This window comes from Vipera berus (assembly GCF_964194415.1).
Source record: "Vipera berus genome assembly, chromosome: Z".
Classification (NCBI taxonomy): domain Eukaryota; kingdom Metazoa; phylum Chordata; class Lepidosauria; order Squamata; family Viperidae; genus Vipera; species Vipera berus.
The window spans coordinates 20292432-20320386 of record NC_138205.1 but is presented as its reverse complement, the minus strand read 5'-3'; the positions used below and the strand labels follow the sequence as shown (position 1 = coordinate 20320386).

Sequence of the window (27955 nt, the reverse complement as noted above, 5' to 3'; positions counted from 1 at the left end):
TGGTTTCAACTTCTTTATTTTTTTTTCCTCATGAATGTAACCATATAAAAACCATAAGTTATGAAAGTCACACTATGTCAGCTTTCCAAGGGCAAGGGATTAAAAAAACACCATCACCCTCCATAGATCTGAACAGGAAATTTAAGAGGGAAAAGTACAAAACCGTCAGTGAAAAAACAACACCCACAAAATGGAGATGCCTTTTTCACCCACACCTCCACATGCCCTCTTGATTTAAAAAAACCTGTTGGGATGCCCATCCTGCTGACTGGACGCGAAATTGATGTATGTACCCCCCCTCCCCCCCCAAACCAAGCAGCGTTTGCACTGGAGGTGGTGACGAGGAACAGTGTTACACTGAAAAACGGGTTGGGAGGGAGAAAAATTTTAGGCAACACAGTTTGGCAGAGAAGACCAACAATGATTTAACAAAAAAAAAAATCCATGATGGAAGCCTGCTGTTGGCACTCAAGCCTCAGAACAAACGGACGGACAAACCACGTGCATGTCTTCAATTGTGCTAACAGCCTCAGTTCCTGGTAGTTGGGGAAGGGGAAGGCTTTTGAAAACAAGGGGCAATGGGATTTGGGGTGGGGGGGATCTTGGCTATTTCCCCTAGCCTCTAATACTGACCCTCTCCTTGCTGGCCCAGAGTGCAGCTACAGGGAACTACACAATGAAATGAATTAGTGATACGTCAACGGAATAGGATGACAGAGAGGACTTGCTCTGGGTGCAAGGTTTGTTGAAGGAGGAGAAAAAAAAACACCCGTGGGAGTAAAAGGGCTAACGCATCCGGTAATCCGTCGAACACGACAGCTCACACAATTGCCCCTTGAAGTCCAAGTCAATGGTGAAGTCCAGATCTCGCTGCATACAGAAAAAGGAAAATGAGTCAAAACATTTTTCTTTCGACACAATGTACACCACCACACACACACAGGAAGCTCAACCTCATCCCCATTAAGAGACAGGGAGGATTTACTTGCCATTTCTGTGATGCGAACGTTGTTATATTCTCTTTTCAGAACGTTCCCTACCCACCAGAGTGGGACCTATTTATCTACTTACATTTGCATGCTTTTGAGCTTCTAGGTTGGCAGGAGCTGGGATAAGGCGGGGAGCTCACCCTGGCGCATGGAGCGCGGGTCTCAAACCTGGGCTGCCGACTTTCCAGCTGACAAGCCCAGCGTGTTAACTGCTAAGCCACCGTGCCGCCCCACTTGCTGCAGTGCGTAACCTTAAATACGTTGCATTTTTGGAGCCTAGATATTAAACTCACAAGTACACTAAAACTGAACTTTCACAAGTTGTGCTAAACCTGGTGAGACATTAAGAGTCCTGGCATGACAATTCAAGCGAGAAAGCCCCAAATCCCAATTTTATACAAGATCTTGCAGGTGAGTTTTTAAACAAAGAAAACTTTTTTTTCCAGAACCGTCTTTTATATATTCACAAGATTATGCTAATTTCATCAATTACGCCTGAGTCATGACTAAAAACATTTTTTTTCTAAAAAAAAAAAAAAGAAGTAAAAGCTACAGATTAGCTAAGTGCCGTCAATGGTGCCGAGATGAGATGGAAGAGAAACTGGATAAACGACCAGGTAATAACATTCTAAAACTTTTTATGGTTGAAATATACCGTATTTTCCGGCATATAAGACGACTGGGCGTATAAGACGACCCCCTACATTTCCTGTTAAATTATAGGGTTTGGGCTATACTCGCCGTATAAGACTACCCCTCTTCCAACGCACACCAAATAAAAATTAAAAAACATCAGATTTGATTTTAATATGGTAATTTTCATTCAAATGCTTATGACAGGCAGGTACTTGGTATGAAAACTGTCACTTATAAACATAAGGCTGTTTGTCATCAAACATGTAAACATAAAACAGTGCAAGTGGATTAAACTTTTCCTAATTCACTCTAAAGCTTTCCCTGTGCAGACCAAATGGGAGATCCGCTCCAGGTTTTCCAGCCAGCCCGCCCAGTTCCTGAATCAAATGTGTCCTTAGAGCTAAGCAGCTGCTCTGGCTGCTGCATTCCCCACCTGGCTTTCAAGCTGGGATAGACTGCAGCTGCTCTTCAACTTTAGAAGGAAAGACGCCCAGACCCCAGCCTGTAAAAAATCACAGACTGCAGCTTTTTCTCCAATTGGTCCCGCTTTCCCTGCGCAGACCAAATGGGAGATCCGCTCCAGGTTTTCCAGCCAGCCCTGTCCCTAAAGTTTCAGCACCTGGCGTATAAGACGACCCCTGACTTTTGAGAAGATTTTCATGGGTTAAAAAGTCATCTTATACGCCAGAAAATACGGTAAGAGGCCAATCACACTCCCTAAAAAATATGTCTTGTTTAAACCCCCAACAATCAAGAGTATATAACTGACAAAGAATGGGGAGATTGAATTGGGGGGGGAAGGAGATTTAAAGAGGATATGAATGCGCCCTGATTTTTTGGGGGTGGGATCCATTTAAGATCAGCTTTTGGCCAGGATTATGGTAGGAAGCAACCAATTCCCCCAAACTGGAACCTCTTAGACCACCACAATCATAACACTGCTGGTAACAGAGCCAAAGCCCAGGTTAAGACCTGCTATCTCCTCCACATACGTATGCCATTCATCAGGAACCTTAGTTTAATTCATGTCTACTCAGGCATATTTATAAGCTGCTCAAGAGCCAAGAAAATTGCAGGGACTTGTCCAGGCACTCTCCAAGACTGAAAAAGGAAAGGGGGGGGGGAAGTACTTCCACAGGTGTGCGTGTGTGTATCTGAAACTGACTTTTCTGCAGCAAGCTACCAAAGCATATATCTACTACCAAATAATGTATAGGGACATGGAAAATTTCCTGAGTCAAAATATATTCTCCAAAAAGTAACAAACAGTATGAGGACAAAAACTAAACTCAAAATTTATTTTCATTAAAATCAAAGGGTCCCTGGTCCCCCTGTCACATTAAAATTATATTTGGGTAATGTTTGGAGCTGCAGACACAACTTTCAAAAGCTTCAGGTTATGAGCATTTATCCAAAAGGACTACTATGTCAAAAGTGCATCACATAATAGCATTTTTAAACAGATGTTCCGATTCCAAAACAGAATAGTTTGTCCACTACAGGCAAGATTAAATTTACCTAGATCAGAACAGAACATTTCACGCTTCCCTACTTAAGAGGAGGAGTAAAGGGCATCCTAATTAGAATTCCAGCCAACCATGGCCTTTTCTCCAGACAACCATTTCATCTCTCTCCATCACTGCACATCCAACACTCCATGGCCATCCCTGTGCTTGATCCTCACTGGACAGTTTCTGGTTAATAACGTTTTTGCTAAAATATGCTTATTATGGCCTTTGTATTTTTGCAAATCTAAGAGGCAAAGAAGCTTCTGTAGATTTGATTTCTATTTCCCAAGCAGGTTTGCCACTGGAGGAAATGATGTCAACTTTCCAAAAAAAAAAACCACTGCAGGAAAAGAACCACCCTCCGGACTCACATTGTTCTTGGCGTTAGGCTTCATGCCAATGGTGCCAAATATCTCCTCTCCTGTCTTCACTGTTAGATAGTCCTCCATGTAAAAGACTGTCTGTTTCCAGTGGGTGTAGGGAGATTCAGGACCTGAAGGGAATAAAAAAATGAAGCTGAACAGAGAAAGCAGCCAGGAGGGGAGGGGGGAGGGAAATAAATCAAGCCATTTGCTTGACTTAGTTGACTTTAGATATTTTTCCTCCAGATAAACTGAAGTTCTCTGAATCCTCCAATCACTCTACTTTTCAATCTCTCAATCAGTAAAGTCTACAAGAATGCTACAGTGGAAGGACACCCATGCTCCTGAAAAAAACAGACTAGATTTAGTTTAGGTCAGGGCTTTTCAACCAGTGGTACGGGTACCACCTGTGGTACACTGGCACCTGGCAGGTGGTACACGACTATCCTAGAAAAGTGGTAGAGGGGGAGGGGAATGAGCTGAACTGGTGGCAGCACCGCACAAGCCTGAGTGAGAGACGGCTGGAGCTGCAGGGCTGTCAGGGCTCAGCGGAAGCGCCAGGATCAGAGCTTCTTCGGGGCTGTCAGGGCTCAGTGAAAGCACCAGGATCAGTGCCAGGCTCCAGAAGAAGCGCCAATCAGCTGGAATGTTGCAGCATCTCCAGGGTCTTGTGATTTACATTCAGATGCCTGGCAACTGATTCATATTTATGATGGTCACAGTGTCCCGGGGTCATGTGAAGTGACCAAAACCTCCTGCAACCACCCAGCGGGGAGGGGGGACATAAAAACCAAACACTCCCCCACCCCACCTGCCAATCCTCAACAGAAATGCTCAGAACAATGAAAACCTTGGACAGGAGGAAGAGCGCCGCCGGGCGGGCAGGCAGGTGTCTTGCTTGGCTGTGGCTTGGGGGGCACTTTTTTCAGTGCCACTGTAACTTCAAACAGTCACTAAGCAAACTGTTGTAAGTTGAGGACTACCTGTACTTCATCATTTTTTTCCCTTTTTTTGGTCACGTTTTTGACAGTTTGCTAGGCGACTGGTGGTACTCGGATGTTGCCATATCCTAAAAGCGGTGCAATGGGTGAAAAGGGTGAAAAGCCCTGGTTTAGTTCAGTTCTTACTGTAACATAGCACCGCTAGAAAGGCTAGATTTGGGTTTCTGAACCTTAGGCACTTTTTGAGATGTGTAGACTTCCAACTCCCAGAATTCCCAACCGGTGTGGCCGGTTGGGGAATCCTAGGAGTTGAAGTCCACTCAGTTTAAAATCACTCAGGTTGAGAAACACAAAATCTAGCCTTTCCAGCAGTGCTGTGTTACTGTTAAGATATCAACTAGTCGTATTTTAAAACTGAAAATTCCATTGATTTGAGTTCTATCCTTTACCAGAATATTAACATTTCAGCACCCAAGCCCCCCCCCCCCGCCAAAACACTGGATCAAAGTCCCTTATTGCTGATTTCCCACACTGAGGTAACAAATGCCCTTACTGGTAGAGAATCCAGTTCGCTTGTGGCATCGGGTAAACTCTATGTTGAAATAGGCGACCAAGGCATGGATGTAGTCATTGCGCTTCACTTGGAGACAGAAGGGGGATGTGAAGGTGAGGTCCTCCACCTTCACTGTGTAGATGTCTACTTCCTGCCACAGGTGTACGAAGGAGAGAGAAAACAAGACAGATTGGGGGGAAAAAAGTCAACATACCTTCATTATCCTCACAAAACATTATCTGTCATTCTTTCTGCTAACAAGCTCCTGCAGATTGCAAAAGTAGCAATCCTAAATGTTCTCCTTAATCAGGATCACTGTGATCGATATTGTTCAACCTTTTAGTCCAGACATGTCAAACACAAGGCCCAGGGGCCGGATCAGGCCCGCGAAGTGTTTTCATGCGGCCCGTGAAGCCATCCTGGAAACAGTGAGGGAACGGCCCCCACTACCTTGGCCTTGGCCCAGAGACCCTCCTCCTGCCAGAGACCCTCAGATCTGTCCCACTCCTGCCCAGGCCCCCATAGGCACCCTTGATGCGAACGATGTAGAGCTGGCCACACCCACCCAGCAGGCCATACGCACTCTAGCCACGCCCACCCAGCAGGCCACACCCACCCTGGCCATACCCACCCGGCCCCCTGAGGGCAACCGCAATGCTGATGCGGCCCTCAATGAAATTGAGTTTGACACCCGTCACTGGTCTGAAGAGCCACTACAACAGAGAAAGGTGATCAATGCTAGAAGCAACGTATGACCAGTGAGCACCTAATGCCATCTTAGACAGGGTGTTCACAGCAATGGCAATTTAAGAAAGTCAAGGGCAGAAAAAGTAGTTACCCCCAGCCCACCATACCTTGATGAGACAGGCGTTAGTGACCAACTGCTTTGGGTCAACAACGTCCACCAAAGGCTCTTTGATTGCCACGTCTTTGATGCACGACATGTCGAATCCATATACATTCTCCCACCCTGCAGTAAGAAATAGAGTTTAGAAGGGATTCAGATCCTGGAAAGCCTTTGCAATCACGCCCACCCACTACAAAAAAAAGGGGCAATAAAAAAAAAGCAGAGAAAATGATGTCCCTTTAAAAGAGTCACCGGGAAATACATTTCCCCCATATGTGCTCAAAAGGCCTGGCATCCTTTTTGGGAAAGAACTTGGTACTTACAGTGGATCTTGTAATCTTTGTACTGCCGATCTTCAATAGCAGTGATGTACAAAGTGGCACGGTCTGGAAAAATAAGCCCATCTGGGGTCTGGTGCAAAATGGATGGTAAACAAAAAATTAGCCACAAAACCATACAATCCTTTCCTTCATAGAGAATCTGATTTCTTGATTAGGGGAGTGGGCAGGGGAGGGACACACAATATACATGTCAGAATTCATGTTTCTTACAATTATTTATAACCCATCTTTCAGAATAACAATACAGTACAGTAATACCCAGATTCCTTACAAGCAGTATAATTCATTCTAAATAAAAATAGGAGAAGACTTCTAGGATCCTTCCCATAGTATCATGGGTACTAATGACGCTGTAAGAAGGAGGGGTAACCTAGACTGTTAATTACGAAAAGTGAACATGAGTAATCAGGTTTCAAATAACACTGCATATTTATTCTGACTTCTGCACAAATTACAAAAAAAAAACACCAACATTTTTAACTACTGATACATGCCTGCAGTTTGAAACCATATCCATAGTAATAGCCTTTAAGTGCAAAATAGATAACATTAATTCTCAGAGCTCGTCATCCTGAGAGGTCCTTGAGCTGGGGTGGTTCCTTAAAATTAATCCTCCTGTCCCCTCCCTATTGACACTGTAATTAGATCTTCAGCAACATTCGGAGGGCAACAGATGCCGCAGTGTGCCCTAGTGTCATAATGGTATTAGCATCCATAGAAAAGCAGCTTGCACTGAAAGATTATTATTATTTATTAAATTTGTATACCGCCCTTCTCCCGAGGGACTCAGGGCGGTGAACAGGGCACATATAAATAGAAAATACAAAAATTAAAAAAGAATTAAATAATCGCCCAGATAAAACAATAACAATATAAAAACCCATTAAAAACCCTAACATCCCCCATCAGGCCAGGCCAGCTTGTTCAAATAAATGGGTCTTCAGACCGCGTCGGAAGGAGCGAAGGTCCGGTGCCGTCCGGAGCTCGACCGGCAGCTGGCTCCTGAATAAGCTAAATGCCAAAGGGGCTACCATCATAGCTTGAGTGACTACCGTAAAACGGCAGTGGCTTAAATACTCAATCGGATACTTTTGCTCAATGAAGAGGAATGTTCCACTTGCCTTACTTGGAGACAGCCTTTACTTCACGTCAAATCAAATTCTGTACAGGGCGTCCTCAACTTACAACAGTTCATTTAGTGACTGTCTGAAGTTACAGCAGCACTGAAAAAAGTGACTCATCCCCGTTTTTCACACTTATCACCCTTGCAGCATCTCCACAGTCATGTGATCAAAATTCAGAGGCTTGTAAACTGACTCATATTTATGACTGTTGCAGTGTCCCAGGGTCACGGGATCACCTTCTGTGACCTTCTGGCAAGCAAAGTCAATGGGGAAGACAGATCCACTTAAATATAACAGTGTGACTAATTTAACAACTGCAGTGATCCGCTTAACACCCTTGGCAAGAAAAGGTGTAAAATGGGGCAAGCCTCACTTAACAAATTTTCACTCAGCAACAGACATTTGGGGCTCAATTGTGGTCGTAAGTCGAGGATCACCTGTATTGCAGGGCAAGAGCCCAGACCAAATAAAACTTATTAAATAAAACTTACACAGATACATGGTAGAGCGTCCAGACTAAATTAAAGCACACCAGATAAAAATATTTAGTCCTACTTTCACTACTTTGCTGTCGGTGTGGGGAAAAAAGCTTTTGCAACTTTTACTTGTGCTTCCCTATTATTTTATTAAGAATGAAATTCTAATTCCGTTTTATGTTTTGTGATTAACAGCCAAAGATGGATTTTTCATGAAGCACAACAATACCTGGGAGACCCATAAGGCATAGAGCACTTTTGAAAACTGAATACCGGGAAAGAGTGTCGTTTAGAACAAGGACAATTTTTTTCCCTGTTAAATACTACAGCCTCTCAGGAACATAAGCCAGCTTGGCAGAAAAGTGTGTTTTTATTATTGCCTTTCCTCATTTCTACCCAAGAAACTGCAGGAGAACTTTTGCCAGAGGTGCAAATAATCATTTCTAAAGAGGTTTTGAAAAATTAATCAAGAGCTGAACAATTCCCCTGCTATTATAAATGGTGCCCTTCTCTCTTACTGTAATTTTTAAAGGAATTAGTACTGTACTGTTCTGAAAGATTAGATGATTTAGATACTGGGATGAGTCTAATGAATCTGAATGTAATCCTGAGACTTTACAGGGACAAGGTCACTCTGAAATGTTTGTTTGGCCAAGAGAGGTAATAGCTATTATTAGAGGTGTGCAAATTTCTGAAATAGAAATATCCCATTGTAACCTTGAAATAGCCGGTCCGGGATCAAAACAGCTATTCCATGTACAAAATGGTCTTCTCCGATTATTCTGGACGTTTGCTGAGCTAAAAATTCTTCACTTCAAACTAGAAAGGCTTTCTGAACTATAGTTTAGATTACAAAACGGTTGTTTTCCATTCAAAAATGGGGTGCTTCAAATTAAAATAAGTTCCAAATCAAAACGTCTGAACACATCACCATTCTACCACTACACCTTGTCCTTTTTGTCAAATGGCATTTTCTGCAAACCAGGTTTGAAAATAAAGATAAGGTAGGGCCAGCTTAGATCTAGGCACCACTGGCAGAAATCAAGGGCTTGTAAGAAGAATGACATGTATTGATTAACTGATACTGGTTTTGATTATTATTCCATTCTCTACAGTTATCTATCACTATATTAACTATTGTGAATTGAACATATGTACCCGGACAATAGCCTGTTTGCTAAAGAATGAAACTGTTATTGGGGGATAAGCCCAATGTTGATCCCAACCCTGTCCTAATCCCAACCTCAACCCCAATCCTGATCCCAACCCCACCCTAAACACTAATCCCTAACCCGATCCTATTTTATCCCTAACACTATAAAATTCAATAAAATCCTTTATAAAAAAAAGAGGGGGAAAAAAGAAATCAAGGGTGGAGACTTACCAGCCACTTATCCCGGGCATAGATGACAGTATTCAGCATGGACTCATAGAAGAGACAGTAGCCCATCCACTCACTGATGATGATGTCAACCTTTTCCACAGGCAACTCCACTTCTTCCACTTTGCCCTTGATGATGGACACCACTTTCGGGGAGGAAAACCACCTGATTTAAAATTATGCTTCAGCGCAAAAGCGAGAATGAAAATCACTTTGGCAAAAGAGGGCTTCTTAGTCAAACCCAGCACTCCTAGTTGTGACTGTTAAGCAATCTCACAGGTTGTTAAGTAGATGGAGTCCCAGGTAAGTTACAGTTACGTCACGGGAGCGGGGGAGACCCTGGGATACCTAGTGCAGGCTGCGGGCAGGTCTTTCCCTACTCGGAAGCTGAAAATCCTCCCCACTGAAATTCAAGGACTTTTAAGCTCCAAACCGAGAGTCACATGGCCTAAACCATGCATTCTCCACCTCCTTGAGAGACCCTGTACTCTGTACCTTACTATGCTACCTCTCTGCTCAGGGGAAGAAAATCCTGCTTGGACTTCAGCTCTCTCTCGTTTCTGAGGGTTGGCCGAAATGTTATTTGCTTAAGGATTTCAGCTCCATGCCAAAATCTAAGCAGGCATAGAGCTGAAATTTTCGCAAGCAGCTCTTTTAGCCAGCCCACAGAAACATGAGACTCCTCTTGGTAGGTGACAGCATCTTGCAACCTTTCCTACTGGCTTCCCCACTGACTTTCTGGGAAAGCCACAGAGACTACTACAAATCAGGCCCCCAAACCAAGAATGACATATATAGTCATTCTTCCAAGCTGATTTTTTTATTACAGAGTTCCCCAATATTTCCGGCTTTACGAACTGATGGGGGAGGGGGGAATGGTTCTGCATGTGTAGCCAGCAAACGTGCGCACAGCTCCATTTGCGCAAGTGGAGTGCATGCGTGCCTGCCACTCACTTAAATGGAGCGTGTACGCATGCTGCCCATGCAAGTGAGAATCACTCTTGCGTGCACGCTCGATTGCCATTTCCATGGCCTGGTTGTAAACCCCTCATAGCCCACTAACGGGCCGCAGCCCACAGGTTGTGGACTCCTGCTTTATTGCTTTCACGTCTATAGACAGAATTTTTCCAAATTAAGCATTTTACTATCTGCATCTACCATACACTCTGAAAATTATCAAGGAGGCGATGGCTTCACCCTCTTTCTCACACATAAAGTATCTGGACTGAGTTGTCTCTTATTTATTTGGAGTGCCCCCCTCCCCTGGGAATCCACCTAAGTACATCCCATTGCACAAATCATGATCATGAGGTGCTTGTCAACCAGTTGTAAGTATGAATAGGTTGCCAAGCATATATATAAAGGTAAAGGTTCCCCCCGCACATGCGTGCTAGTCATTTCCAACTCTAGGGGCGGGTGCTCATCTCCATTCCAAAGCCGAAGAGCCAGTGCTTGTCCGAGGACGTCTCCGTGGTCATGTGGCCGGCATGACTAGACGCCAAAGGCGCACGGAACGCTGTTACCTTCCCACCGTAGTGGTCCCTATTTTTCTACTTGCATTTTTACATGCTTTCGAACTGCTAGGTTGGCAGAAGCTGGGACGAGTAACAGGCGCTCACTGTGTTACACGGCACTTGGGATTCGACCCGCCAAACTTCTGATCGACAAGCTCAGCGTCCTAACCCACTGAGACACCGAGTCCCTCAGCATATATATATATATATATATATATATATATATATATATATATATATATATATGTAGCACATAATGCTTAATGAGGTAAAGAAGAATCCTCGAGTGTCAGCTAAAGACCTACAGAAATCTCTGGCACATGCTAACATTTTTGTTGACACATCTACAATAAGGAAAACATTATACAAGAATGGAGTACATGGGAGGACACCACGGAGGAAGCCATTGCTGTCCAAAAAAAATATTGCAGCACGTTTGAAGTTTGCAAAAGAGCACCTGGATGTTCCACAGCACTACTGGCAAAATATACTGTGGACAGATAAAACCAAAATTGAGTTGTTTGGGAAAAACACACAACACTATGTGTGGAGAAAAAAAGGCACAGCACGCCAACATCAAAACCTCATCCCCACTGTAAAACATGGTGGAGGGAGCATCATGGTTTGGGACTGCTTTGCTGCCTCAGGGCCTTGACTGATTGTTGTCATTGATGGGAAAATGAATTCCAGAGTTTATCAGGACATTTTGCAGGAAAACGTACGACCATCTGTCCGCCAACTGAAGCTCCACGTAATCCCAAAGGGTTCACATACTTTTTCTTGCAACTGTATATACACACATATACATAATTATATACACATACATATACACATACACACACACACACACATATATATATATATATATATATATATATATATATATATATATATATATATATATATATATATATATATATATATATATATATATATATATATATACACACACATATACATATACATACACACACACACGTATATGTATATGAACAGTCAAAAGTGCTTTACATAAGCCCATTGTTAAATATGGTCCTAAGTTGAGAACTACCTCTAAACATCTTCTGTACAACACTGGCTATTTGGATACACAGATAAGTGACTCAGAAATTGAGGACATTTTTAAAAATGAATTTACTTACCATGGTCAAGTTTATTGGCTTTGACGATTTTGACAGCATAATCAGAGATACTGGAGCATTCAATCTATTAGTTGAGGTCATATCCAAAGTGGGGAACAGGATGGGGGAATAAAGAGAGATGTTTGGTAAGCTAGTGCATTGTATTTTTTTTTATTCCTAAATTAGTAAGAAACCTCCCTGGAAATACATGTGATGAAATGGCACTAAAGAATGCCAAGTGTTAATATAAAATCAAATGGTGTCTCTCTCTTGCCCGTCATTCCAAATCTTCATAAAACTAAGGCAGATTTGTACAACTTTAACAGCACTAATTTTAATACAGAACTTTTAAATCTCTGTTTATCAGTCCACTTAGGATTCCATCAAATCCTTTCGTCCATTTTGCACCCAACAGACTCCATCACAAAACAAGAGACCAGTAGCATATGAGCATCACACTTACCCCAATGACCCGCTTGGCACCAGCCTTGGCTGCAAACATGCAAAGTATTCCCGTGCCACTGCCAACATCCAGGACCACTTTGTCCTTGAAGAGGTGCCGATTGTGAAACATGGAATTTCTGTAGGTCAGCGTGCGGACCTCATCTTTCAGCATTTCCTAAGATGCAGAGAAAATGGGTATCAGGAAATTCTCCCCAAAATCTATTTACACCCCCCCCAAAATGGACAAGATTGGATCTCTCTGAAAAACCTAAGGAGAGATGGGCAGCAAACAAATTTAATAAATTAATAAATAACCACATCCCCACCAATTATCTCACCTCATGGATCCCAAAGTGAGCGTAGGAATCAAAGTAATAATCCTTGGAAGTCATCTCTTCTGCTGTTGGTTTGCTGCTGCTTTCCGGCTGGGTGCACGACACCTGGTGAAAATACAGAAAGGCCCAAGTCATCCCAGGACCCCCTAATATAACTTACAATTTCCCCACTTAATTCCGTATTAACATTTAAAATTTGTACTGCTCAACTAATAACTTTAATATCAATCAATATGGTCTATATCAGGGGTAGGCAACCTCGGCTCTTTTATGACTCATGGACTTCAACTCCCAGAATTCCTGAGCCAGCATAGCTGACTCAGGAATTCTGGGAGTTGAAGTCCATGAGTCATAAAAGAGCCGAGGTTGCCTACCCCTGGTCTATATGATGCCTGATTAAATGGATTTTAAAAACGCAGGTGCAGCAATGGTGCTTTCTTAACAATGTGTGTGCAAGAGGCAAAAAAAAACCCAACAAACATCTTTTCACGGATGTCGATGTACATATATACTTTATATAAACAAGTATGCTGCTTCTTTTAGAGTTACAGTTTTCACTCATGGCAAATCCATGCAACTATTAATTAGATGATGGCCATAAAAGAAAAAAAGGAGTATTAGTACCTTAGCTTGTAGAAATTCACACTCACATTACCCTCTCACAAAATATTTGCAGTTTCTGAAGTAACCCTTTATTCAATTCAACGGTTTGGGGCTTCTTTTCTTTTTATTTCACCCAGGGAAAACCAGAGTTCCAATCTCCTTTAGAAAATCTGTTGCCGATACTCTTCTTCTGAACATGTCACAGTGCATCTATTTTAATGAGGTTAAAAAGTCTACAGATATTGCAACAATTCCTTCTTCTCAAGAAGCCAAACGTTTGGTTTACAAAGTCACACTTATATCCTAAGGAAGGGTTAGGCCAGGGGTCAGCAACCTGAAACAGTGAAAGAGCCACTCGGAACTGGTTCCCTCACAAAAGGAAAAACTGGGAGCTGCAAAATATGTGTGCGCATACATGCACGCATGCACAGAACAGGGTTTGACTGAAGAGTGGAGCCAAGGCAAGATATGCACCTACCCTGCATATTTGAATTGATTGGTCGAACTTTTTTAGTCTCACTTTTTTTTTTTGGACTGCACATGGCAGAGGACTGGGAGCCGCAGGAGACGGCTGAAAGAACCGCATGTGGCTCCGGAGCCGCGGGTTGCAGACCTGTGGGTTAGGCTTTTGCTCGGTGGAGATAATGCCCTAGCTCAGGGGTGGGCAACCTTGGCTCTTTTATGACTCGGGGACTTCAACTCCCAGAATTCCTGAGCCGGGCGTGGCTCAGCTTGGAAACCTCTCCCTTTCCCCCTCAGCATGGCTGGCTCAGGAATTCTGGGAGTTGGAAGTCCACGAGTCATAAAAGAGCCAAGGTTGCCTACCCCTGGTATAGACCAAAGGGTAGGCAACCTCGGCTCTTTTATGACTCATGGAAGAGCCAAGGTTGCCTACCCCTGGTATAGACCTATCACAGCACCTGAGTATTTATGACTCGTGGACTTCAACTCCCAGAATTCCTCAGCCAGCCATTCTGAGGGGAAAGGGAGAGGTTTCCAAGCTGAGCCATGCTGGCTCAGGAATTCTGGGAGTTGAAGTCCACGAGTCATAAAAGAGCCAAGGTTGCCCACCCCTGACCTAGGGAGATAATAGGTCAGGGTTAGGGTTCTTGGGAGATTCACAGGCTGACAGTGCAAAGGGTTAGGTTGTCAGAAAGGTGATGGATGACCCTGCCCTTATAATGAGAATTGTAACAGGCAATTTGGAGGGTAAGGAAAAAAACTCATGCATCTCTTCTATGCTCCAGGTGGTCTCAAGATGCTATTCTATACTTGCTGGTTTTAGGGAAGGTTCTTTGTGTATGCACTGAGCCTAACCCTCATGTTTAATTTGGTTCACCCGTGTTCCATCAAGTAGCAAAGTCTGTTCTGACTAGTGGTAAGCTCTTTAGGCAGAAGCCTGAACCCAAGACCAGTTATCCAGACATGTTCATATAATGGAAATTCTTGGAACATTTATTTTTGCAGTTTTGCAGGCGGTGGTTGGTGGAATAAACAAGTAAAATGAGGGGTTAAATTCTTAAAATTCTAAACCAATTGGATGGATTTCCAATATAAGGGAAATGCCTTGAACCTCTGGTAAACCAAGCTGAAGTTGCTTAGTAGAATTAACTATTTTATCTTCCTCTAAGTAAGATTTCTTAGTCAGAAGAACAAAGAAAGCAGGAAAAAAATATAGCTCAAGCCTATGTAATAAAGACCATAATGTCGCTTGAATAGGACACAATTGCACAAGTTGCATTTTCAAGCATGTGAATCTTAAAACAGGTTGTAGATTTGGAGGTGGAGTTTGAGCCTCTATAAAAACAAATTTCTACGGGGGGGGGGAACTGTATCATAAACCTGGATTAATACCTTTCACTTATTACTTAAGGCTTCAGTGCTAGACAATTGCAACATACTTTAACTGCTCCCAGTGTTGCATCACTGGAAGCTATAGCTGGTGCAGAGTGCAGATGGCTGAATTCAAGGAAGTAGGTTGTCGAGTAGACACCACCACACTAGCAAAGGGTATCCGTATTCAAAATGGGAGGTGTGACTGGATGATCAAAGTCCTGCCTCTTTTAATGTGCATTGCAAGCATCTCTCTCGTACATACAAGTAAAAAGAGGAGGGTCTTTAATTGTCCCCGTAATGTTCATGATTTTCATGCTGTCAACACTAGCCCCCTCCCCTCTGTGCATCAATATTTGTGCTTTAGATTGTAAGCCGCCCTGAGTCTTCGGAGAAGGGCGGGATATAAATGGGATTTAAAATATATATATATATATATATATATATATATATATATATATATATATATATATATATATATATATATATATATATATATATATATATATATATATATATATATATATATATATATATATATATATATATATATATATATATATATATATATATATACATACATACACACATACACACACATACATACACACACATATATATACACACACATATACATATACATATATATATACACATACACATATACATATATGTATATATACATATATATATACTCATATACATATATACATACAAACACACACACACACACACACACACACACACACACACACATATATATGTAGATCTTTGGTCATTCGGGTTTTTCCCCACGTAGAATTGAAGGTATAAGAGCAACGTTTCGACGAAATCTCATATATTCTTCTATCATTTTGCTGGCAAACCACTAAAAGCCATCTACAAAGTCACACTGAACTCTAACTGGAATTTGCTGGATTAGAACTCAGTCCTTACTCCAGTCTTTTCCAACTTGGTGCCTTCCGGATATATCTATCTAGTCCTCAACGTATAGCTATAACAGTTATAGCTTGGCGGCAGTTGTTAAGGAAACCCATTGTTCACTATTTTTGCCAAACACTGGAAGTAAATACAAGTTCTTGGCAAAAATGTGAGTATGAGATGCTGCCGAGTGCCCGAAATGCAATCATATTAAGGAGGGGAGGGGCATTGGAACTTCAGAACTGGATCATAAGTATCTTTTAGGAGGGGTGCATCATGATTTCAAACAGTCGCTAAGCAACTGATCGTAAGTCAAGGACTACCTGTATTTACAACTCCTAATATTGCTACCCATATATCCGATAGGGAAGTTGCAATCCAACCAATTTGGAGGATGTGTAACTGGGGGAAACTATTCTATATCACTCAGTCAGAAGATCCCGTCTTAAACTAGATCCAGTCATCTTCAAATAGCTGTAGCTCTTAAAATTATTCCTGCTGAGATAGTACTTTTTTCATGATCAGAACCCTAAATTTAAAAAAGGTGAATCCATTTTCTCTCCATCTAGAAAGGTGTCCAAAATTCACAAATCTCAAAAAAAAATGGCCTACAAACAGTTCATACCATCTTATCTAAGTTACCCGTTACCTGTCCTGCCACAATATTGCCCAATGAGGTTGTCCCATTTTCAAAATATAGACTCACTGCCTGGCAAAGCGATATAACAAGCCCAAATGATTTAAACCATCTTATAACTAATCCTATACATGTTATTAGACTGCTGGGGGCTCCTGAGCTAAGGTATAGATCAGGGGTAGGCAACCTTGGCTCTTTTATGACTCGTGGACTTCAACTCCCAGAATTCCTGAGCCGGCTGGCTCAGGAATTCTGGGAGTTGAAGTCCACGAGTCATAAAAGAGCCAAGGTTGCCTACCCCTGGTATAGATCATACTAAGTAGCTCCCTCGTTCCACTGCTAGCTTGCTCAATCACCTGCATGGTAATCAGGAGCACACATGGCCACTAGGATATAGTACCTTATAATTGATGGGTGATTGAGCCAAGTTATTAAGTCCTTTACTGATTTCAGAAAGCTAAACAGAATTAGTTGGATGGGATGCATCCAGAAAACTCTGCAGGTACAGCTGGGAAGTAAAAAAAAGTATTTTTGCAGAAGACAATGGCAAATCCTGTCCATATTACTACCAAAATGTCTACACACATTCTCTGTGTAATCTCCCAGATTTGAGCTCAAGTCAAAGAGGATCTTGGCTCTATCTTAAATCCTAACCAGCCATAAGAGCACAATATTCCCTTCACCCAGGTTGCTCAAACACATCTGGAGGGCACCAGATTGGAGAATTCTGTTTTCAGGGTTAAATTCTTAAGGAAATCAAATTGTTCTCATATTTGTAAGCCAGAGAGATTGCTTTTATCCTGATCTTTTGATGTTTTAAAAATAGGTTTATACTATCCCCGATTTGAGTTTTTTAAAGTTAAAAAGGGCTTGGACAAAAAGGGGATGGATAAATATTATAATAACAGAAAAATGGCAACTTGAAATGCATTTCAACAAGCAAGCAATGGTTCACTAAAACATAGGTCACAACAAATCTGCTCCTCCCCTTAAAGGTTGTCACAAGACCTCAGCTGTATGGATTCTTTACTCCCCAAAGAGGAGAAAATGGGGAGTAAAAGATCAAATCTCTGTGTATTTGGATAGTCAGATGCTGCACAGATTGAAGTTCTAACTAAAGTGCACCAGCTCCATTTGATGGACGAGAAATTTCTGGCTCTGGCAGAAATGGATAAAAATTTGCCATTTCAGTCTTCTTAGTACCACCATATCTAGGGGATCGGTTCTTTGTCGTTCCCCCCCCCCCAATGCTCTCAGGGCAATTCTGTCTCGTATTCCCACAATGCACAGGGACGTTTGGCAGGCTTTATTATTAATGGCCTACCTCCTGAGCTGCTCTACCCCCTGAATGTCCCCAAAAACGGGGAGCTGCAATAAAAGTTAAGGAAAGAATGGTCAAGTGCTCCCAAGGCAACCAACACCTTGGCTTACACCCCTCCAGCTCTGTCCCACAAAGTCTCCCCAATATGTCAATGCCAGGCACTTAGCATTTTGTTTAAACTGACTGACATGAGAGGGGGAAAAAGGGGGGGGAGAACCCCGAGGTACAAATCCTTCACCCATACATCAACCAGAAAACAAGTTTGGTTTTTTTTAAATCAAGATACAATGCAAGGCTAATATAATTTGATGCCCATTGTAATAATTTGTATGTCTGAGATAAATGCTAAAACTTGAAAAGTGGGTATTTAGGAATCACGGGACAATAGCTGGGCACCACAAATGAACCTGTTCTCGCACCCAACATCCAAAACCTCAAATCAGCCCCTGTGCTTTCTCCCCTTCCAAAATATCAAGTAATGCCTAAACATTTGCTACCTATACCATGAGAAGCCAGTAGGAACTGCTTTCTGCTTCAAAAAAAAGTGTTGTAGCAAAATATTATCTTATTTGCAGCTTTATCAATGGATCAAAAAAAAAAAGGATAGGTTCCTGTCAGTTTCCACTAAGGGCATAAATAAAGGTTCATATGGGCAACAAGGTAAACAATTTGAAATAAAGCACAAAAAATTGGTCATGAACCCAATTCTTTTTTTTTCCATCCTGCATTGTTTAGCCACTCAGACTGAACAGGCACTGCATCATAGGGTTAACTGACGGGATAAGGACTAAAAGATGCGTTACAGAAGCAAGAAAGAAGAAACAATATGTAAAATGATACTGTGAAGAAGGGGGCAAAGAACCAGAAAGTAGGTATATTCTACACCTAGAATTTATGGGAAATGGTGTTTAGTTAGTCCTAGCAGTTTGAGAAAAGGGCAGTACATCTAAGCAAGAGCTACAAAAGCAAGGGGGTAACTATAGATGCAATTTTAGCAAGAGACAGATGCGAGGTGGGGGGGGGGGGGAACTAATGGACGATGCATCACCAAGCCGGCTACACAACCAGGAAAGATCTGGCCTGAGCTCAACCACATCCAGGGTTGAGCACTAGCCTAGTGTTCATGAACTCAAAGGATATTTACATCTTCTAGCGGAGTCTGCAGGCTCATCCCATTAGCCAGGGTGGTTACAAAATTCTAGGAGAGAGAGTAACAAGGGAAAGAATGTCAATTCGGAGCTCAACGGGAACCGATCCGGAGCCTGGATCATTTTAACAACTAAGATTTGGAGAGGGAATAAGACCAAAAAAAAAACCAACCCTGATAAAAGTTGATCAACAAATAAGGAAGCAATTCTGGGATGTCTCTCTATGTGAGGGATTAATAAGTTTCCTTGTAGGTTTGCCAATGTTATCCAGAAAGAACAATTTCCAGAGCTGGAAACCAGCCCTTAGGATTGTAACAATCCACCCAGAATCACATATGTGAGATGGGCCGCTGTACAAATTGAATAAATAACAAGGCTGGCAAATACAAGATCGGAGAGGAAGTCTTCTATATCCTCTATGGTAAAAAAAGACTAGCACCCCTCTGAGCTCCCCCAATAACGTACGCACCTTCTATTCAACCGTATCACTAAACAGAACTACTACACCACACATGAGCAGGGTTGCCTCCAGTCACAAAGAGGCTTTTTGTAGGATTATCATAATCCCATGCCAGGAATAGAAAAGGGAAAAGAAAAAAAAAACCTCATCTGAAATGCCAGCAGAGTTGCTATGCCAGACATCAAGGTCTCAGTTATACACCTACCCAGTGACAGCTCTCTCCACCGCCTATTCCCCATTCAGTATGTTCGGATACAGCACTTCCAAGAGGAATTGGTAAACACTGTTTTCAACAGAGCTACTTAATTCAGAAGGTGAAACAAAATGCAAACGTTGCATGGGTTACTTAAGGCTCAAGGTTGACTCAGCCTTCCATCCTTCCGAGGTAGGTAAAATGAGGACCCAGATTGTTGGGGGCAATAAGCTGACTTTGTAAAAAAATGCCGCTTGGGGGGAGGGGGCCCGAAAGCCCTAATAAGCAGGCATATACATAGAATGAAGGCCATTGCTAAGCACATTGATTTGTGCTTTAGATTGTAAGCCGCCCTGAGTCTTCGGAGAAGGGCGGGATATAAATGGGATTAAAAAAAGATATGGATGAGAGACATCCATTAGGTCAAGGGTAGGCAACCTTGGCTCTTTTATGACTCATGGACTTCAACTCCCAGAATTCCTGAGTCAGCATAGCTGGCTCAGGAATTCTGGGAGTTGAAGTCCATGAGTCATAAAAGAGCCAAGGTTGCCTATCCCTGCATTAGGTGATAAGGGCTCCTCATGCTACATTCCTGTTTGGGCACCTTCTTCCCCACATCCTTAGTACTCTGGCCTTGATTCGCTTTTACATTTATTTCCATAAGGCTCTTATAAATTCTCAGCTGACACATATGCAGCAGTTATACAATAAGATGTCAGTGCTAGCCCACTCCTCAGAGGATAAAACTGTAGGATTTCTTCTGGTAGCCTAGTGTGAGTTACCTGTGTTACTACTGACTTAGGCAAACCTGCACGCCCTGGCATACCCATGCACCCCACCACCCCTCAGTGTGCCAAAGCCAAGCACCATCACTACGTGCTCCCTAGCTACAACTGCTCTTGCATTTGGTTGAAGGACAGTTAAGGCAACCAGTTATCTACTGAGATGATAATCTTCTTTAACGAATGAAGGATAATGTTGCAGGATCCAATCTAGCCTAGACAGAAGTTCCCTGAAGATGGGTTACAGCACGAGTCCGAAAGTTTGGGAGACAAAAGCTCTGGTCCCAGTGACCGATCCAGATTGGATCCTGCAATCTTTAAACTGAAGGACTTGAAAAAGAAGCTAGTAAGTCACTTTATTAGGGTAAATTTGGATTCCTACATCAAGCAAGAGACTAAACTCAGTAGCCTAAATCAGCTTTCAACTCATGAACCTCCAAAGGACTCACCAGTAATCAATATAGGGGGAATGTCCAGATCAAGAAGCTTGGCCTAAATGGATCATTCCAATTCTATGGGCTCTGTTTAAACCAAAAACTGAAAGGCAGGTGGGGCTGAGGGACATCTAAAATGGAATGAGCTAGAAGATGATAAAAAATATACCTTTCCCACAGTTAACTATTGGGCCGTCATTCCCATTCTAGGAAGAAAACCTGCAGATGAAAAAGATTCCCAACAATGGTGTTTCTGTGACCATGTGAACTTTGCAAATGAGATGGGAGATACTTCAATTTCTTGCTTACCTATACAGTACATAATTCTTTCCTTCCAACCTTTTTCAACCTCTGTCACCTGCCAATTTAAATAATTCATCCACCACTCCTCAATCTTTTTCCAAAATTTGCAGCTCCCTGAAGTCTACACATTGTAACCTCTGATATCCAACCCTCCTAAAATTTAGTTCTGAGTCACCTTGAGCTTCGCCTTTCACCCAAACCTTACCCCAGCAGCCTCACCCAAGCTTCTTCTGAAGACCCTGCAATCTTACCTTCCTTTAAATGATCTCTTATACAAATCATAGCACATGTCAAAGCAGGTCCTCCTACAAATTTGCCCATTTTACTTGTGAGGCTTAGTCTCAGTAATGTCTTCCCGCCCACAGTAAACCCACAGGCTACCACAAGGTGCAAGAATACGGGAACAATGAGCTAGAAGGCAATAACTCACCATAAGGCAGGGGTGTCAAACTCAATTTCATTGAGGGCCCCATCAGCATTGCGGTTGCCCTCAGGGGGCCGGGTGGGTATGGCCAGGTTGGGCGTGGCCTACTGGGTGGGCGTGGCTAGAGTGCGTATGGCCTACTGGGTGGGCATGGCCAGCTCTACATCGTTGGCATCAAGGGTGCCTATGGGGGCCTGGGCAGGAGTGGGACAGATCTGAGGGTCTCTGGCAGAAGGAGGGTTTCTGGGCCAGAGCCAAGGAAGCGGGGGGGCCGTTCCCTCACCGTTTCCAGGATGGCTTCGCGGGCCACATGAAACCACTTTGCGGGCTGGATTTGCCCCCCCCCGGGCCTTGTGTTTGACATGTCTGCCATCAGGCATCAGAGCCTCCTTAGGACAAAGCACAATGGGCCTGTCAAAAGTAAAGAGCAACCACCCTCAGGGAAGCCATGGCATTAAGGCCCACAGTTTCCTTTCAGACAGTCAAGACCAGGCAAAATTAAGAGGGAAAGGGACCACTTCACAAAACCATGGTGAAAACAGGCACATCATCATCATTATATTATTATTATTATTATTATTATTATTATTATTATTATTATTAAAGGTAAAGGTTCCCCTGCACATGCGTGCTAGTCGTTTCCGACTCTAGGGGCCGGTGCTCATCTCCGTTTCAAAGCCGAAGAGCCAGCGCTTGTCCGAGGACGTCTCCGTCCGTGGTCATGTGGCCGGCATGACTAGACGCCAAAGGCGCACGGAACGCTGTGGTGGTCCCTATTTTTCTACTTGCATTTTTTATGTACTTTCGAACTGCTAGGTTGTCAGAAGCTGGGACGAGTAACAGGCACTCACTCTGCTACGCGGCACTCGGGATTCGACCCGCCAAACTGCCGACCTTCCGATCAACAAGCTCAGCGTCCTAACCTGCTGAGCCACCGCGTCCCTTCTATTATTATTATTATTATTATTATTATTATTATTATTATTATTATTATTATTATTATTATTATTATTATACAGGCAAATTATGAAGTTGAAAAACTGGGGGTGGGAGGGTGGGGGTGGGTGGGAAGGGGGCAGAGGAAGAGATAGGACTAGGCGAAGGGGGAAGGGGGATTGGTCTGTGGGGTTGATTCTGCATTTCCACCCGTGGGAAGAATCCGGCAATCCACAACAGCCCGACATTAGGAGAAGCCAGCGTGGGGTTAGTTGCCCAAAGAAGGAAAGGCGAAGGTGCCAAGGAGGCAGCGGGACAGCCGGCGAAAAAAAAGCCGGAGCGTCCGCGAACAAAGAAGTTCAACTATCTGCGGCAGCGTCGGGGGGGGGGAGGGGAGGGGAAGGGGGGGAAAGGGTCCTTCCCAGCAGAGGGGGGGGCGTAACTTTGGGGAGGGGGCGGCCCGTCGGACCCTAAGGATCGATGGGCCGGGGGCAAAAAAAAAAGCTTCGCCATCCGTGGAGCGGGAACCCCAGGAGGCTCCCATGAAGGAGGACCCACGGGGGGCGGGGGGGGCTGCGCAGAGCTCCAAGATCGGCGGCGGAGGGGGGGAAAGGGAGGGGGCGGGCGGTGGGAGGAGCTCCAGGGGCCTCCCCCCCGGGCCACAGGGGGGCGGGGCCCAACGAGGGCAGGCGGTGCCATGCGGCTCCCATGAGGAAAGAACCGCGTTAAAGAGCGGAGCGGGGCTGGCGAGCGGGGGGGGGGGAAGAAGGAGAAGGAGAAGCGTGCGAGGTTTTCCGCGAAAACGGGTCGGCACGTCGGAAGGGGGGAGCCTCTCCAGATTTGAAAAAAGAAAAAAAAACCGAGGCTTTTCCCGCCCAACCTAGCCAGCAACAGCGCCACACACACACACACACACACACACACGTATCTGGGGGGGGTGGGGGGAGAAGCGCCTCTCTCCCTAGCCCCCCTCCACCTCTTATGTGGAGACAGTCCGGAACGGGGGGGGGAGAGGCGGCGACAGCGGAAAAAAATGGACCACTAATGGAGAGAAGGAAGGGCGGGAATGGTATTTACGGGGCCGCCACGGGGGAGAAAAGAAGGGAAAGGCAGCGAGGGGGAGAAAGTAGGGGGCTTGGTCAGTCGGGCGGCGGAAGGCAGGCGCTCTCCAGGAGCCCCGTCAAGCCTGGGGTGGGGGGGCTGTCATCAGGTGGGGGGCTTCGGAGGGGTCTCGGTTGAGCAATCCCTCCCGTTCCCTATCGCGTTACAAGGTTCTGGAAGAGACTCGGTGGGTGAAGGCTTAAGGGGCCCCTCGGAGCGGAACAGGGGCAGCCTCCGACTCCCCTCCCTTTTTTTTTCTTTCCCTCTTTCCAACCCCCCCCCTTACTCCCTCACCTCCATGATGCAGTTTGCAGCCTCCGCCATCTTGCGAATGAGACAGAAAAAGAGAACCGCTGGCCGGACTCCCCCAGCCTCGTTCAGTCGAGGGGAAGGGACTCGGCGTTCCATTGGGTGGCCTCGCCGTCACTCAAAAGGGAAGGCGGGGAGGAGAAAAAAGGGCAGCCCCGCCTCTCGGGCTTTCATTGGTCGACGGGGTCTCCTTCAGTCAGGAAGGGAAAGGGCCCTCCCTCACGCTATTTCAAACCGTATTGGGCGCACTTAAGAGGAAGGGCTCGGTGCGCGCAGGCGCAAGACTTTTTTTTTTGCGTTCGATAGACAAAAAGTGGGAAGCGTTGGGGAACGCCTCCTCCTCATGATCTTGAATTGCCATTGGTGAAATAAGAAACCTTTCACCAATAAGGGTCAGAGGGAATTTCTCGGATAATTTTATTGGGGGACGTAGACGTCAGTTACAGCAAGGTATCTGCGTTTCTCCCAGCCTTTGGTGTCTTAATTTCTAAGGGGTGGGAAGAAGCAACGCATTGATTACCTGAAGTGGCTGTCAAAGAAGAGCGTTCCTATTTAAACCTCATATTGCAGCCTATTTCACCATGAGGGAAGTACAATATGACAAAAGATGTAGGAGGCGCCATTTATTTTGAAGGAGAAAGAGCCGTGGCAAAGACCGAAAACGTCAGCCCCCAAATTATTAAGATAACCTTTGTTGTCATTTTTTACTGGGAGCACATTAAAAATAAAGTTCTGTTGCCTGCTCTCAAAAGAAAGTATATATCTACCCATACACATAACACACACATATACAAATATATGCCGTACATGCACACACACAACACTGTCCATTTTGAATACATAGCAGAAAGAGGAAACTTCTGACTTCACAAGGTTGATGCTATATGGGACAAAATTGTGATTGAATCTAGATGTTCTGCTTCGGGTACCACAAAGCCTCCTCCCAGAAAGAAACAAGGAAAACGAGGTCGTGAAGAGAATGTGTAGCGTCCCAGATAATATTGCGGACCCTGTTCAACCATCGCTTATATTCCATGTTCTGGGTAGAATTATTGAAAGCTATATACTCCGTGCAAGTGCCTTCAGAGGGGAATGTTCCCATCCTAGCACTAGGGGAAACACGATTGGCTGTCGAGATGCCATTCAACAGCAAAATGTCGCTTATTAAATCTTTTTTGTCTTGGGGGGGGTCATATTTTAATTAACCACCTCTTATAATATCCTTCATTCGCTTTTCAACGACCTGTTTGCCATTTTAGATATACCATTGGTAGAAAATCAAATGCAGCAGCATTTATTAGTATAGCGATTCAGTGATTTATATTAATCAACCACGTTCTACTGGGAAGACCGAAGCATCTGGCTGGCCCTTTTGCTAATAGGCTGGCCCTTTTGCTAATTGGTGGAAATTAGGATCAATTAATAAACTAACAGATATCACTGGCTGCTTTTGTGATCATTCATGGGGCGCGAACTTTCTCCACCAACGAATGAAAGCTTCCTGGAAAATAAGAGGTGGGTCTTTTGAATTCTCTCGTGGAAGCTGGTTGGTAGAAGTTTGGTTCTTTCCTATTGGTCCGACGTGAGGCCATTGACAAAAATGTCTTGGAGAAGTTGGGAAGACGTGCGTGTGCGGATGTAATATGTTGGGTAGCTTCTCGATCACTGCAAAGGAAGTTTTGTTTGTTTGTTTTTAAAAAAGCAAGGTCGGCTAACCGGAGTCTGTTATTTAATACAATTAATAGAATAATTTATTGCCAAACGGGAAATCTTGAATAAATGCTCTCAAAACGTTGACAGCTCACAATTATGTGGAAAATTGAGTTAGTGCTTTTGAAGGCTGAAAATGGAAATGAAAAAAGTAAGAAAATAATCTCATGCAACTAAATCTCAATTATAAATTCTATGGTGCATAAAACCCCATGCGTGGGGTCGTAGCCCTTATGTTCCATATAAGTAAGCTATCTGTAGTGTTTCTTTCTTCCACATTTTTTCCCTTAGAAACTTGCCCATTCAGTGGCTGTTTTGAAACCTATAAATTTTGCCTTTTAAATGAAGCTAGCATGTGTGAGTGAATAACTGACATAGAATATAACTAAATCGGTCAAAATTTACGTTTCCCTCTTTTAATTGCTTCTCATTCAGGGCCTTGGCATAAGTAAAATACTACCTAAATATGACCACAATTGAGCCCAAAGTGTCTGTTACTAAGCAAAACAGTTTTTAAGTGAGTTTTGCCCCATCTTACAACCTTTCTTACCACAGTTAAGTCAATCACTGCAGTTGTTAAGTTAATAGCATGGATGTTAAGTGAATCTGGCTTCCCCATTGAGTTTGCTTTGTTAGAAGATCATCAAAAGTGATCATGTGACCTCGGGACACTGCAAACGTCATATATATGAATCAGTTGACAAGTGGCCAGGTTTTGGTCACGTGACCCTGGGGATGCTGCAACGGTTGTAAGTGTGAAAAATGGTCATGTCACTTTTTTCAATGCCACTGTAACTTTGAAGAGTCACTAAATGAACTGTTGTTAAGTCAAGGACTATCTGTAATACAATTTGTTCTTCATGTCCGCTTTAAGATCTGCATAGTTTTAAGACTCAGCTTACCACAACATCAATAATTTCAGGTCTGACTTCCTGCCTTCTCTGTCTTCAGCCCCTGCTATGTGAGTTAATATTTTGTAGCCTGATTTATCTGTTCTACCCCGTGACTATTAATATCCCAACAATCAAAAGGTAATTTTCCCTGGCAATCTCTGTCTACTTTCAATTTTCCATCTTTCAGGAGCCTCCCCATTTTTAAAATTTGTTTTCTCTCTGTTACTTCCTTTTATCCCACAATCTCCTTTCTCTTCAAACTTTATGCTGCACTCTTTTACTCTAGTTATTCACATCAGAAACCCACTATTCAGCCACAATCATTTTTTTATCGGCTGTTCTGTCCCTACCTGATGTTTTTACCCTTGGTTTTCTTTCATTACAGGTAGGCCTCAACTTTTTACAACCACAACGGAGCCCAACATTTCTGTTGCTAAGTGAGAAATTTGTTAAGTGAGTTTTGCCCCATTGTACAACTATGCTTGCCACGTGCGTTAAGTGGATCACTGCAGTTGTTAAATGAGCACCACGGTTGTTAAGTGGATCTGCTTTCCCCCTTGACTTTGCTTGTCAGAAGGTTGCCAAAAGGGGATCACGTGGACCCCTCCCCCCCAAAAAAAACCACTTGCAACCATCATAAATGTGAGTCGGTTGTCAAGCATCCAAAGGTAAACCGCAGGGTATGCTGCAAGGGTGGTCAGTGTGGAAAACAGTCGCAAGTCCCTTTTTCAGTTTGCTGTTTGTTGTAACTTAAAACAGTCACCAAGTGAACTCTTGTAAATCGAGGACGGCCTGTGCTTCCTGTCTGCCACGTTTTCTTTTTGCCTCTGAAGCTAATAATAATAATAATAATAATAATAATAATAATAATAATAATAATAATAATAAGAAGAAGAAGAAGAAGAAGAAGAAGAAGAAGAAGAAGAAGAAGAAGAAGTTGGAAGGGACCTTGGAGGTCATCTAGTCCAACCCCCTGCTAAGGCAGGAAACCCTATACCATTTCAGACAAATGGCTGTCCAGTCTCTTCTTAAAAACTTCCAGTGTTGGAGCATTCACCAAATCTGGAGGCAGGTTGTTCCACTGATTAATTGTTTATTTTTTTATTTTATTTTTGGCCTCCCTTTCGATTTCCCTTCCACCGAAAGCAATTTCCAGGAAGCCTCCATTCTCTTCCCCCCAACCCCGCCCTGCCTTCGCGACGGCAGCGACTCTACTACTCCTTTAAGTCCTTGTAACAACCTCCTGGGCGTGGCTTCGGGGTCTGCGTGGTCCAGGAGGTGGCGGCGGAGGGAAGGAGGGAGGGGGAGGCGGACAGGGAGTCCTCAGACTTCGGCTCCCGAGAGGTAAGGACGAGCGGGCTTCCCCGCACTTCGC

General features: G+C 43.7%; 2 protein-coding genes across 3 annotated transcripts in view; one reads left to right on the top strand and one right to left on the bottom strand.

The window, feature by feature from the left end:
* On the bottom strand, positions 1-24061 carry LOC308676961 (protein arginine N-methyltransferase 1). Of its 2 annotated transcripts, XM_081343034.1 has the most exons (11): positions 23963-23996; positions 19032-19085; positions 12576-12677; positions 12257-12412; positions 11815-11878; positions 9162-9304; positions 6160-6247; positions 5844-5959; positions 4990-5140; positions 3505-3626; positions 1-870 (listed from the first exon to the last, which is right to left on the bottom strand). In XM_081343034.1, exons 1-11 carry the CDS (start codon positions 23990-23992, stop codon positions 787-789), a joined length of 1110 nt encoding a protein of 369 aa, XP_081199160.1. In that variant the 5' UTR covers positions 23993-23996; the 3' UTR covers positions 1-786. The 2 variants fall into 2 exon arrangements, with proteins under 2 accessions (XP_081199160.1, XP_081199161.1); XM_081343035.1 differs by lacking the exon at positions 19032-19085 and having other exon boundaries at positions 23963-24061.
* A 3436-nt stretch (positions 24062-27497) lies between these two features.
* LOC308677994 (glycogen [starch] synthase, muscle-like) overlaps positions 27498-27955 on the top strand; it is a 35529-nt gene continuing 35071 nt past the window's right edge. The window contains exon 1 of the mRNA XM_081344768.1: positions 27498-27924. The gene's annotated coding sequence lies outside the window, so the exon portion shown is untranslated. The remainder of the gene's footprint in view (positions 27925-27955) is intronic.

Coding starts and splice junctions, on each gene's coding strand:
- LOC308676961 (XM_081343034.1), bottom strand. CDS start 23,992: ATGGCGGAGGCTGCAAACTGCATCATGGAG. Junction 11,879..12,256: donor GTGCCAAGCGGGTCATTGGG/GTAAGTGTGATG, acceptor CTCAACTAATAG/ATTGAATGCTCCAGTATCTC. Junction 5,141..5,843: donor CTAACGCCTGTCTCATCAAG/GTATGGTGGGCT, acceptor CACCTGTGGCAG/GAAGTAGACATCTACACAGT.